The following is a 13,010-nucleotide window of genomic DNA, read 5'->3' as shown; positions in this document are numbered from 1 at the left end:
CCAAGCTAGACCAGGTGAGCTAAGATGGAGTAGGGAAGGAAGAGAACAGTTACGAAGGAGCGACCATAGCCCACCAGCAACCCTCAAAGTACATATTACTGTCTCCATTTTGCAGTTGTGGAAACTGAGGCTCAGGCAGTTTGAATGTCCAAAGGATTTGAACCTGGATCTGCCTCATCCCTAAACCCATGCACTCTTTTTTTTGTTTGTTTGTTTTTTACAAAACCAAACTATACCCAGTTAATGGTAATAACACCAGAAACTTATAAGTATCTATTACAAGTACATAAGTAGGTTCATAAGCATAAAGTTTCAGGTAGATGAGATGTTCTGATTTTTTTCTTTTTTACTATAATGATGGAAAACTAAGTCTAAAACCAAATTTATTTAACTTCAACCACAGAGTGAGTCACAAGCAGATCCAGAAATAAAGTCCCCCAGCTACTAATTCAGTGTTCCACTCACCCAACCACACATCCTCTAACTGAACATACACTGCATACCTCTTTAACGTTCATCACACGTTTTGCATGTCTAATGGTTAAGACACAGACCTGGAATTGGACTCCTTATGTTGGAATCTGCCACCTACTAGCTGCCTGACCTGAGGCAAATTCTTTTACTTCTGGAGCCTCAATTCCTTTACCTGTGAAATGGGCTAATATCAGCACTTTCCTCCGAGGACTGTGGAGGCACAAAACAGACATGCTACAGTGCCTGGACATAGCAAGCACTGGACAAAGGGAAGCCCTTGTCATAATAATTTTGCTTCCTATTGTACATTGGGAGCATGCAAAAAGTAGAAGCAGACGAAATTTCACCCATATTCCGGTCACCCAATAAAAACAACCACACTTTTATTTTTGAACATTGGGGCTTCTAACAAATTTTCTCTACAAACACACTCTTGCATAAAGTTTCCCCACATTTTGATTTGCTTCCACAGGACATTAAGCCAAATACTGGGCCATGAAGCAGAAACATCTTGTCTTCTGATACACTTTGATACCTTACTATCTAAAGGAGCTGTTCTAATTTAAACTCCCACTCCACACATTGCATACATTCCTTTATATTTCATATCACAAACAGTACCAAAATAGTTTGTTTAATCCCTTGACCCTAAATTGGATCAAAAGCAGAAAACCCTATAAAAACTAGGTGAATAGATCACCTCTAGTTTCTATTTTTATCTCATTAAGCTATCCAAGGTAACATGATTCTTTTAAATCGGAGGTCAAAGGGACAAGGAAGATACAAAGCCTCGTCCAAATGCAGTTCTCAAGGCTGACGTTGACACCGGCTAAAACTGTCTAGAGTCACAAACCAAGCTGCACAGGCCTGAATTGCTACTGCCTTGACTTGACTTGGGCACGTCCTGGGTCAAAGACCACAGGTCAGGCCCCCATCACTAACAGTCCCATGGACTCGACTTACTCTGCACCGTTGTGGAAGCTGCCTCCAACCATTTTTTACTGAGGAGAAATTCACATAACATAAATTAACCAAAAGAAATCAATCTGGCAGCATTTAGTATATTCATAATGTAGTACAACAACCACTTCTACCTCGTTCTGAAATGCTTAGATCATTCCAGAATAAAACCCTGTCCCCATTAAGCAGTTACTCCCTACTCCCCTCTCCCCTGCCTCTGGCAGCCAACTACCTACAGTATTTGTATGGATTTACCTATTCTAAGTACTTCATATCCATGGAATGATCCAATATGTGACCTTTTGTAGACTTTCTCTTAACATCAACTTTTTGAGGTTCATCCATGTTAGCAGGTTGTCAGTACTTCATTCCTTGTTATGGATGAATAATATTCCCGTGTATGGATATACCACAATTTATTTATTTATTCACCAGTCGATGCACATTTGGGTTGTTTCCACCTGTTGGCAACTATTTAGTGCTGGCGCTCCCCACCCACTTTAACAGTACTGAAAGTCAGAAACAAATAAGGCTCAGCTAAAGTGTACGCACCATCATTAAATTCAGCATCACCACTAAAAGGACAAAGTGACGTATGCCTCTTGACCTGATCTAATGGAAAATACACCCCTTCACCTTTGTGGTCTTCTTGCCAAAAATGTTGAACCTGACCTGAATCATGACAACGTAACTAGGCAACTCCAGACTGTTGCATTCTACAAGATAATAGGCTGGGACTATTTTGTAAAAAAATCAGTTATAAAAGACTAAAAAACAAATAAAAGGTGTAGGAACTGTGCTAGCATTAAGGGAAAATTTGACAGACAATTAGGGAAATTTGAATATGAACCATATATTAAATAAAATGATTGTATCACCGATACATTTCTTGGGGATGATAATGGGATTGTGATTATGTCTTCTGTTCTGGAGACACTCTACAGTATTTAGGGATGAAGTTTCATGATGTTTACAACTTAATTTCTTACTTTCAAATGGTTCAACAGCAACAATAACAAAGTGTGTGTGTGTGTGTGTGTGTGTGTGTGTGTGTGTGTAAATAGCAAATGTGACAAAATGCTGAGTAGGCGAATCGAAGTAAAAAAGAATCTTTACTAAACTATTCCATCAATACTTCTATAGGTTTGAAAATTTCCAAAATAAAAAGATGGGAGGGAAAAAAGACGGCGGAAATGTGTGAATCACACACACACATAATTAATAATGCAAACAGGTTAAGTACTGCTGCCTGGCTGAGAACCAGTTAGAACCTCACAGAGAGACCCACATTTGCAAGAAAGTCTTGACTTCCAATCTCATATATATAGAGGGAATGATTGAGCAATAACGCACTTTCAGCTTCAAAGCTGCCTTCAGGTATTTCTAGTAAAATCATGGATGCAAATTTCTTTTCTTCCCCCCCAACCCCCCATAAACTGAAGAGTTTGGGCAAGGAGTGATGGCCAGGTCTATAGCTTTTGGGTGGACGGTCCTTCGATGCTTACGTGGACACTTCCCATCTCTGCAGTCTTTTAGCAACGATATTCCTCTTCTGCTTCCACCCTTCCTGACTCCAGTGCATTCACCTGGATACTTACAATCAGTGAAATTGTGCTGAACAAGAATACACAAATTAAAAACCATTATACAATGTCTGATCCGTGACAGATGGTCCATCAATATCAGCAGAACTTGAAAGAAAATTACTCCTAATAGCACGTTTCGTCTACAGGCATTTCTCCAGTCAAAGACCGGATGTGTGGAAATTGATCGATTTCTTTAAGTCCTACGTTCGTCTTTATCGGTTTTTCAAGATTTAAGACACTAAGTTTTATTATGGACAATAATGTTATGGAAAAGTAATTGGCTAGTGAAACAAATAAAATAACAGAGAGAAAGCCTTTAGAACACTGACGGCATAGAGGAAACTCTCAATAAATGTTAGTTATTTGCCCCATTGATGGCTTGAGACCTTCAAAAACACCAATTCCATGTGGTTCAACCCAATATATCATTTTATTTGTCCTCCAGTGCATATATTATTTTGATGAAAATAAAAATTTAAAAAGAGGAGAAAAGGAATATGCCAAAATATTAACAATGGTTATCTCTGGGTGAGAATATGGATTTTTTCTAGTTTTTTTCTGAAAGCTCTTTCACATTTTCCAATTCTCCTAATAACTAGCATGAATTATTCTATAATCAAAAAGTTATTTTTAAAAGATATAAAATGACTCCACTAACGGAAGAAAAAAAACTAAACAAAACTTTGTAGAACAAATCTACTTATGTAAGAATATTCTCATCTTTAACACAATTTTATTAAATTTCCATGAGCAAACTACATTAGAAAACATTGTGTAAACTATTGAAAGTTTATTTACTCACATTAGTGATCAATATTAAGAAATAATTGAAAATATTTAACCTGTATATATATCCTTCCCACTTGTCTCCAACAAGTTTTCATTTTTCTCCCTATGAAAATCGTTTCTGTGCTTACATTAACTATTTAACATAGTATGGAGAAAGAAAATGGAATTCAGAGGCAAGCAAAATCCTTTAGACCACATTCTTTTCATTCTTATTCCTGAGGCATTGCATTTCAAAACACCAATCAGAGCCATCTGCTAAATATAAGAATGTAAGCGTAACATTCTTCTGATTTTTAAAATTCCTGTTTTAAGAGAAACTCTCCCAAAGTTTCTTAAGACAGTGCTATCAGACAAAAATCTAAGACCCCTTTGCAGAAATTTGCAACCCACTATTTCTCATATGTGGGTCTGTCCACACTGCTTTCCAAAAATGTTCCCCTATAGGGAATGACATTTTTCCCTATAGGAAAATTTCCCTTGTTTAAAAGCAAATTTCTTATTGGACCTACTTCTTTGTCTTAATGGAGGCAAATAAGTTATAACAAGGATCCAATTGAAACCAATCCCATGTTCTTAATATTTAAATGTTTACAAGCTTAATGACAAAATAAGCACAAATACTTTGTATAGCTACCAATTAAAAATCCTGGAGACAGTCCAGAACAAAAGAGGCACAATTGTGTTTATGGAAATCCAACAAACTCATATAACATCACTCAACTGAATGTTAAAATGCGCTCCCTCAAAACTTTCCAGATTAAAGAGGCCTAAAGAGATGTAATGAAACACGATGTGTGAACCCCTTTTTTATAAAGGATATTAGTGGGGTAATTGCTGACATATAAATAGGGTCTATGTCTAGATTATATCACAGTACTGCATCTCTGTTATTCTTCTGATTTGGTTAATTATACTGTGGTTATGTAAGACGATGTTATTGGTTTTCGGAAATATATACAGAGGGTGCCAAAAAAAGTGTATACACATTTGAAGAAAGGAAAAAACTGTATTAAAATTGTAATACTCAATATATACCAATAACAAAAGATGAGTACAAGTTATGTGTATACATTTTTTTTGGCACCCCTGTCACTGCTATACGTAAGAATAAAGGAAAACCATGTCTGTAACTTACTCTTAAAGAGTTCAAAAAATAATTGTGTGTATGTGTGTGTGTTTGTGTGTGTGTGTGTGTGTAGACAGACACAGATAAAGGAAATACGGTAAAATCTTAACATTTAGGGAATTTAATGAAGAAATATGGGAATTTTGGGTAATTTTCCAGAATTTTTACTTTCTGTAATTACTATTTTTGAAATTACTTCAAAGTAAAAAGTTAAAAAATGTCAATGGTCCTCCCTGAGATCTACAGAATCAAAACCTCTGGGGAATTTGCATTTTAAAAAAAATCCCCAGGTGATTCTTAAATATGCTCTAAGGTTTGAAAACTTCAGATGTAGTAAATAAAACCATACAGTGGAAGACTCAATATTTTTGAGATGTCAGTTCTCTCCAAGTTAATCTATAGACTACTCTCAATCAAGAAGCAATTGCAATGAAAATCCCAGCAGGCTTTTTTGTAGAATTTGATAAGCTGATTCTAAAATGCATATGGAAATGAGAAGAACCTATAATAAATAGTCAAAATAACTCTGAAAAAAAAAAAGAACAAAGTCTGAGGGTTAACACTATCTAATTTCATGAATTATTATAAAGCCACAGTAATCTAAACAGTATGGTACTGGCATCAAGATAGGCAAACAGATCAGCAGAATGGAACAGAGTCCAGAAATAAACCACACATATATGGACAACTGACTTTTGACAAGGGCACAAGGGCAATGCAGTAGAAAAAAGATAGCCTATCTTTTAAACAAATGGAACTGGAAATATTGGATCATACATATGCCCAAAAATGAATTGAGAACTTACACCGAAGGCAAAAATTAACCCAAAATGTATCACTGAACTCTATGTAAAACCTAAAACTATGAAACTTGTTGAAAGCATAAAAAAATCTTATGACCTTGGATTAAGCAAAGATTCTTTAGCTGTAACAGCAAAAACACACAATCCATTAAAAAATATTAATAAATTGGTTTCATGAGAATTAAAAACTGCTGTTCTTCAAAAGACACTGTTTAGGGCCAGCCCAGTGACCCAGGCGGTTAGAGCTCCGTGCTCCTAACTCCGAAGGCTGCCAGTTCAATTCCCAAATGGGCTAGTGGGCTCTCAACCACAAGCTTGCCAGTTCAATCTCTCGAGTCCCGCAAGGGATGGTGGGCTCCGCCCCCTGCAACTAAGATTGAACACGGCACCTTGAGCTGAGCTGCTGCTGAGCTCCCGCATGGCTCAGTTGGTTGGAGCGCATCCTCTCAACCACAAGGCTGCGGTTCGACTCCCACAAGGGATGGTGGGCTGTGCCCCCTGCAACTAGCAACTAAGACTGAAAGGACAACAACTTGAAGCTGAACGGCACCCTCCACAACTAAGATTGAAAGGACAACAACTTGACTTGGAAAAAAAAAAGTGTCTTGGAAGTACACACTGTTCCCCAATAAAGTTCTGTTCCCCTTCCCCAATTAAAAAAAAAAAATCTTAAAAAAAAAAGACACTGTTTAAAGCATGTAATGATAATCCACAGGCTGGAAGAAAAACTTATACAAAGCATATACCTGATAGAAGACTTGTATTCAGAAGAACACAAAACTTTCAAAACTCATAGGAAAATAAGCAAACCAATTAAAATGGGCAAAATATTTAAACAGGTACTTCAACAAAGAAGATATACAGATGGCAAATAAGCACATTGAAAAGATGCTCCACATCATTAGTCATTAGGGAAATGCAAACAAAAGCCACAATGAGAAACCACTACACACCTATTAAAATTGCAAAGATTAAAAAGACTGACTATATCAAGTGATAGCAAGATATGGAGCAACTGGAACATTCATACACTGCTGTTAGGAATGTACAATAATACAACCACTTGGGAAGACGGGTTGGCAGTTCCTTAAAAAGTTAAACCTGCACCTACCATACCATGATTGGCCATTCCATTCCTAGGTTTACCCAAAAATAAAGAAAGCATACATTCATACAAAGACTTGTAGGCAGATTCACAGCAGTATTATTCATAATAGCTACTATCCAAATATTCAACAGATGCATGGACAAATTGCAATATATCCTTTCACTAGAATACCACTTTAAAACAAAAAGGCAATGAATTACAGAGTGTGCCAAAAAATGTATACATTTTAAGAAAGGAAAAAACTATATTAAAACTGTAATAGTCAATAGGTCCCGATAACAAAAGATGAATACAAGTCACGTGTACACATTTTTTGGCACGCCTGTATATATAAAATGGAACATTATTCAACCATAAAAAAGAGAGAAGGAAAACCTGCCATTTGTGACAAAATGGAGAAAGACAGACAGAGAAAGTGGAGAAAGACAGACAGAGAAAGACAAATATTGTATGATCTCACTTATACATGGAATCTAAAAAATAAAAATCTAACTCACAGATATAAAGAACAGATTTGTGGTTGCCAGAGGTGGGGGGAGAGTTAGGGCAAATGGATGGTGGTTAAAAGGTACAAACTTCCAGTTATAAGATAAATAAGTCCTAGAGATGTAAAGATGCAAAGAGAATAAATCTTTAAAATTCTCATCACAAGGAAAAAACAAATTGTAACAATGTGTGGTGATGTATGCTAACGAAATTTATTGTCTGGATCATTTTGCAATGAACACATATCAAATCGTTATATTGTATACCTAAAACTAATACAATGTTATAAGATTGGATGACAGGTACTTAAGATTTATCTCAGGGAAACAATGTTTGATTTCATGACTAAATGGAACATTTTGCTATTTTTTTTTTAACATATCCCAAGGGCTAATAGCTTAAACTCATTTCCTGATGGTGGAAAGAAAAATGCATTCCAAGATTTCGAATTAGAGATCTTAAAATATGTAGTTAATAAAACCTCTCCAGTCACCATTAGAAGTAGCTATTACATCAGCTTACTTTAAAATAGATAATTAAGCGGAAATAAATAAGTAAGCTTTTATCCTATCTTTCCTGTAAGAATTGAATTGTAGGGCAGTCAAATGGTCCTAGATGATGAAGAAAAAATAGTCCTTGTATAAGTGCTAGCTAATATGTGAAGAATTAAAAAGTATAAGAAAACTACCCTTTTTTTCAGTTTCAAATAAAACAGTTAATTCAGGCAAGAATCATTAATAGACTTAAACCACTAGGTGATTGCATCATGCCCATCACCACCTCTCAGATTGCTTCCTACCTGGACCACTGATCACTCTTACACACTAATCATGGGACAACTAAACATTATGTGCATCCTGACAAAATGCAATGTGAAGCACACAGCAGCTGCCAAAAAGGTCTCATGCAAATCTAATCAAGCCTTTATCTCTAACTTCCATGTTAGAAAAAAATACAGAGGATTAGGGAACAAGTTAACACTACAAAGAAGCACTCGGACAAATCCTAAAGTTGAGACTCCTTGCAGGACAGATAACCTGGCTTCTTCAACATTCAATTGACAGGAAACAAATGGGATAGCACTGTTCAGAATTAAAAGACTCATAAAAACTAAATGCAACCCGAGGGTCCTGTTTGGATCCTGTTTTGAATAAATCACCAATAAAAGTGTTTGGGGCATAATCTAAGAAATGTGATTTGGTTAAAAATATGTTTTGCAAAATAAAAGCGAAAACTAATAGGGCAAATTGCCATAAACCAAGGTAATGCGCATATGGGAGTTTATACCCCTCTCTCTACTTCTCTGTCTGTTTGAACTTTTTCATAATAAAATTTCCATAATACATGATAATATGAAATAATTTGCTCCTGGTAACACACATGTCAAATGCATGCAATAAAAGCACTTAAATGAATTGTCTGCCAAGCTACTATAGTTGGATTCAAAGGAGAAATCATTGGCTGTGTCCAAGTCACTAGTCCACTCCCATCTGACACTTGTGGCTCGACCACTCACTTTGAAGCATGTGACCTGAAGCAATCTATTTCACCTCTGAAGTCTCTCATTTGTAATATGAGTGCAGGGGTAGCCCCTACCTCACAGGCTTGTTGTGAGGATTTCATGGGTACATACAAGTAGGGATATGTAGGGTGGATAGGCTCCCTTCGGGGTGACAGAGTGGAGACAGTCCCTCAACAAGTATTTATTTCATAACCTCCATGGGACAGGCACGTCCTGGGTGGTCCCTCACTGAGCTTGTAGACAAGGATGGCAACACAGATCTTTCTCAAGTAACCACAGACATACACAAATACAAGCAATGACAAGTGCCATGCAAGAGAAGGACAGTGGGCAATCAGAGATGTGCTGATTAATCAGCAAGGAAGTCAGTCTCCAGATTCAAAGCATCGAAGTGGGCAGCACAGCGGTTAAAGGCAGGGACTCTAGTGGGTAGAAGACTTGGGTTGGCCCCCAGCTCCTCTCTTTCACCTCCAGCTAACTGGGTGACCTTAAACCATCTACTTCACCGTAGTTCCCTCACCTGTACGAGTGCAGGAATGAACAGTCTGTAACTCCTAGGATTGTTGTGAAGATGACACGGTGAACAGTGGATAGTGCTTAGCATGGGACCTGGCGCACACTAACCCCTCAGTAAGTGTGTCTGTTATTATCTCAATGGTCCTTTGGTCCAGAGCAAAACATGGTGTAATGCCACCCACCCCATCTCAGTGTGGCCTACAAGAACTACATGAGTTAATGTTTTGAATTTCCTTTTTCAGTAAACCCTAGCTGCACACTAGAGTCACTTGGAGAGTTTGTTTTAAAAAATAATAATAATTAATTATCTATAATTTAAAACTATATATTACACACACACACACACACACACACACACACAGGATCCATTATGAAACAAAGCAACAAGAAATTCTAGGGAGAGAGCCTGGGTGTCGAGGTTGCAGAAGCTCCTCCTGTGATTCTAACCCGCAGCTGGCCTTGGGAACCACTGATCCCAGGCAGTCAAAATGTAAAACGATTTCAAAAGGGTAAACCTCTCCGGTACAATGGGTTTACTCTGTTATTGTGATTTGCTTCACCAGTGTACAACCCGTGGTCTGATCTTACAGCAGCATGCAAATGAGGTTCGCCTTCAGAAGAGTTTAAGTTCTTAATAATCCCTCTCTCCTCCCAGACCACCCCATTTCTCCAAAAAGAACAAAAGACATCCAGACAAAAAAAATCTCCTCTGCCCCATCTGTGACTGGCCCTGTAGGTTTGCGCGTCTCTCCGAGGGCTTAGGGAACCGGCTAGAACACACTCCTGGGGGCAATTATTTACAGATAGAGGCCACCCAGCTCAACCCAATGTTTGGAGCCGTGCTCTTTGCAGCCAAGTGAAGACCTTTAACACGGAAAAGCTAACACGGTTATTTGTCATGAGGGTGGGGAGAGGAAGGAATCAGGTGTTTAAAATTGGGGCATTGTTTTTCCATTTATAAATCGACCGCTCATCAAACGAGTTTACCAAGTTTTGAGGAGCGAAAGTGCAATGTTCTATAGCTCGATTGCGCCGTGGTACGTTGGAGGGCAGACATTTGCCAGCGTTTGTCGCGCTGTACATTTATAATCTGCCTTTCGTTGTAGGTAAGGTGTATACGCCAGTTTTTAAAAAATATATACATAGCCCCGGGGAAATGAAGTTGGCAAACAGCCCTTCGGTATGAGGTTCACATGGGGAGAGAAACCGAAGAGGAGAGTCCCAACTTAGCTCCCAACGCCCTCTTTGACCTGCCCGCTCGGGCGCACAGGAGAAGAAAGGCTGGAGGATCTGGGCACGTCCTTGGACAAGGACTATCCGGGAGGGAGGACCCCGAGCCCGGCGCCCCGCAGTGTTTTGCCTGCATGTGGCGCGGAAGGGAGCGCGGGGTCCTTACCGAGCAGCAGGAAGGACAGGACCCACTGGAACACCGCCGCTGTCTGCAGTCGCCGCGCCAGCGGGATGTTGAGAGGCGCAAACTCGACCTTCATGGCCCCGCCGCGGAGAGGACAGCCCTCGGCCGCCTGCAGCCTCGCTGCTCCGCAGCGCCTGCGGGAAATGCACGGCCGGATCCGGGCCCCGCCAGGCGAACCCGCGGAGCAGAGAGGAGACGGCGGCGGCGGCCCTGGAGCGGGCGGGGGCTGAACTTTGTCTTGGGTGGGAGGCCGCGCCCGGGCCGGGGCTGGGGGCTGCCAATCACGCGCGCCCGCGCCGGGGAGCCGCTGGCGCGCCCAGGGCGCATTGGCTGGCGCCGCGAGCGCCGGGAGGGCGCACCCGTGGGGCACGAGGGACGCCCAGGGGACCAGCTGGCTGCCCGCCGGAGCCCGGCAGCGTGGGCTTCTACAACCTTGCCCAGGCCTTGGGCTCTCCGCCGGGACCTGACTACGGTTCGGCTGATCGATCACCGTGCGCTCGGCTTCAGCATCCGCCTTTCAACCCACCCCTTCCTCTGAAGCCTCTGCTGCTGGAGAAGGCATCCTTCAAGGAATCGCCCGCCAGCTGGAGGAAGGCGCAGGATTTAGCTTCTCTGGGAGCAAGGCACTCACATGTTTATTGGTCTGTGACCCCCACACTACCCCCAAACTCGGGGGGAGGGGAGGATTGGGGACCTGGCCTCCTCACTTTTGTGTCCTCAGATTCCTACCTGAGTCCTGGAAATCTTCACTTCTTCATTCATGCAACAGACATCTGAGTACCTAAGACGTGCCAGGAACCATTCTGGGGGTTGGGGAGACACCCGGTAACCAAGTCGCTCATTGATTCTGCTCGCAGAGTAGAAACTATGGGGGTGGGGGGTAACCCACAGAAGCAAAATAACCACACAATTGGGTGCATACTTGCAAAGTGAAACCCTACTATGAATGACTGGAAGAAGATTCTAGGACTTAGACGGGAAAGTCAGGGAAGTCACTGAAGAAGTAACATTGACTTGAACTGTTAGTTTGAATCTAGTCCTGGCAAAGGGAAACATATATGCAAAGGTCCTGTGGCTGAAACTCAAAGAAAACCAATAGTTCAGGGAACAAGGAGGAGACTGGGGTGAGATGAGTCAAAAATAGGGTCCAAGGGTCAGATCCTTGCAGGCTGTGTTTAGAGTTCAAGTCTTTTGTCCAAGACTTGCCACTGAATGGTTTCGATTATGATATGTTAAATAGATGGAGGTGAGCACCCACTACATTTTCTTTATAAATGTTAATTACTATATAGTTGAAAAACTCCAATTGGCACGAAGCTGTCCAGTCATTGCTAGAACGAAGCTGGAACAGGGCAAAATACAGTCATGTGCCACTTAATGGGGGGGACACATCTGAGAAACGAGTTGTGTGAACATCATGGCGTATACTGCACACAAGCCTAGATGGTGTAACCTGCTTACTATACACCTAGGCTGTGTCATACAGCCTATTGCTCTGTAGGGGAGAAAAAATTATTTTCCCCCTACCCTTCTGGGTTCCTGGCTAAGACTCCACCGGGATCTGATTACTGTTTATGCAATATGATTATTGTCCCTGTAATGAAAGACAATAGGAGTAAAACAGAAGTTGAATATTATATAAACCTCCTGTACACGTAGGAGAGACCCAGGAACACTGAGTAACTCACCCAAATGGCTGAAGAAACCACCTTAAATGCCATTTTTCACTGAAGACAAAAGAGGTGTTAGGGGTGGAGGAGGTCAGTTGTAAGAGGTTACTAGGAAAAGCACAGTAAACAAGGTAAGGTTGTTATACAGATTTCCTAGTTGCCTTCTGCATTGATAAAGAGTGTCTAGAGATAAGTCCATTCCCCTCTTCCCAGTACAGTGAGGGAGACACAAATGGAGATTTCCCTTACAAGTGTAACTTCTACTTGATTTTCAGACCTTCTCCCAGGTCTGTTATTTCTTACCATTAACCAGCCTAAAACAATCCTTATGGTAATGAGACATATTTGGGGGTGAAAATTCTGTTCTCCTATTGCTCCTAGGCTACAAACCTGTAGAGGATGTTACTGTACTAAATACTGTAGGTAATTATAGCACAATGGTAAGTATTTGTGTAATGTGTGGTGCTACCACATTGGAGTTAATTAAGTGATACAAATTTTTCAGCTCCATTATACATAATCTTACACCACTACTGTTGTATATACAATCCTTTGT

The 13,010-nt window shown here is 40.4% G+C and overlaps 1 protein-coding gene across 2 annotated transcripts in view; it reads right to left on the bottom strand.

The window, feature by feature from the left end:
• The window catches only part of MOGAT1 (monoacylglycerol O-acyltransferase 1), a 33,676-nt gene extending 22,175 nt beyond the window's left edge, over positions 1-11,501 (bottom strand). The window contains exon 1 of one of the 2 annotated variants that reach the window (XM_081051547.1): positions 10,767-11,501. Coding sequence is in view for 1 of the 2 variants with exons in the window: in XM_081051548.1 (XP_080907674.1) it covers positions 10,767-10,860 (94 nt within the window). In the remaining variant the exon portion in view is untranslated. The remainder of the gene's footprint in view (positions 1-10,766) is intronic. The other variant, XM_081051548.1, reaches the window with a different exon arrangement.
• Between the last annotated feature and the right edge of the window lie 1,509 nt (positions 11,502-13,010).

Source organism: Rhinolophus hipposideros (assembly GCF_964194185.1).
Source record: "Rhinolophus hipposideros genome assembly, chromosome: 6".
Taxonomy (NCBI): domain Eukaryota; kingdom Metazoa; phylum Chordata; class Mammalia; order Chiroptera; family Rhinolophidae; genus Rhinolophus; species Rhinolophus hipposideros.
The sequence above is the reverse complement of the archived record's forward strand: the minus strand, read 5'-3'. Positions and strand labels throughout refer to the sequence as shown.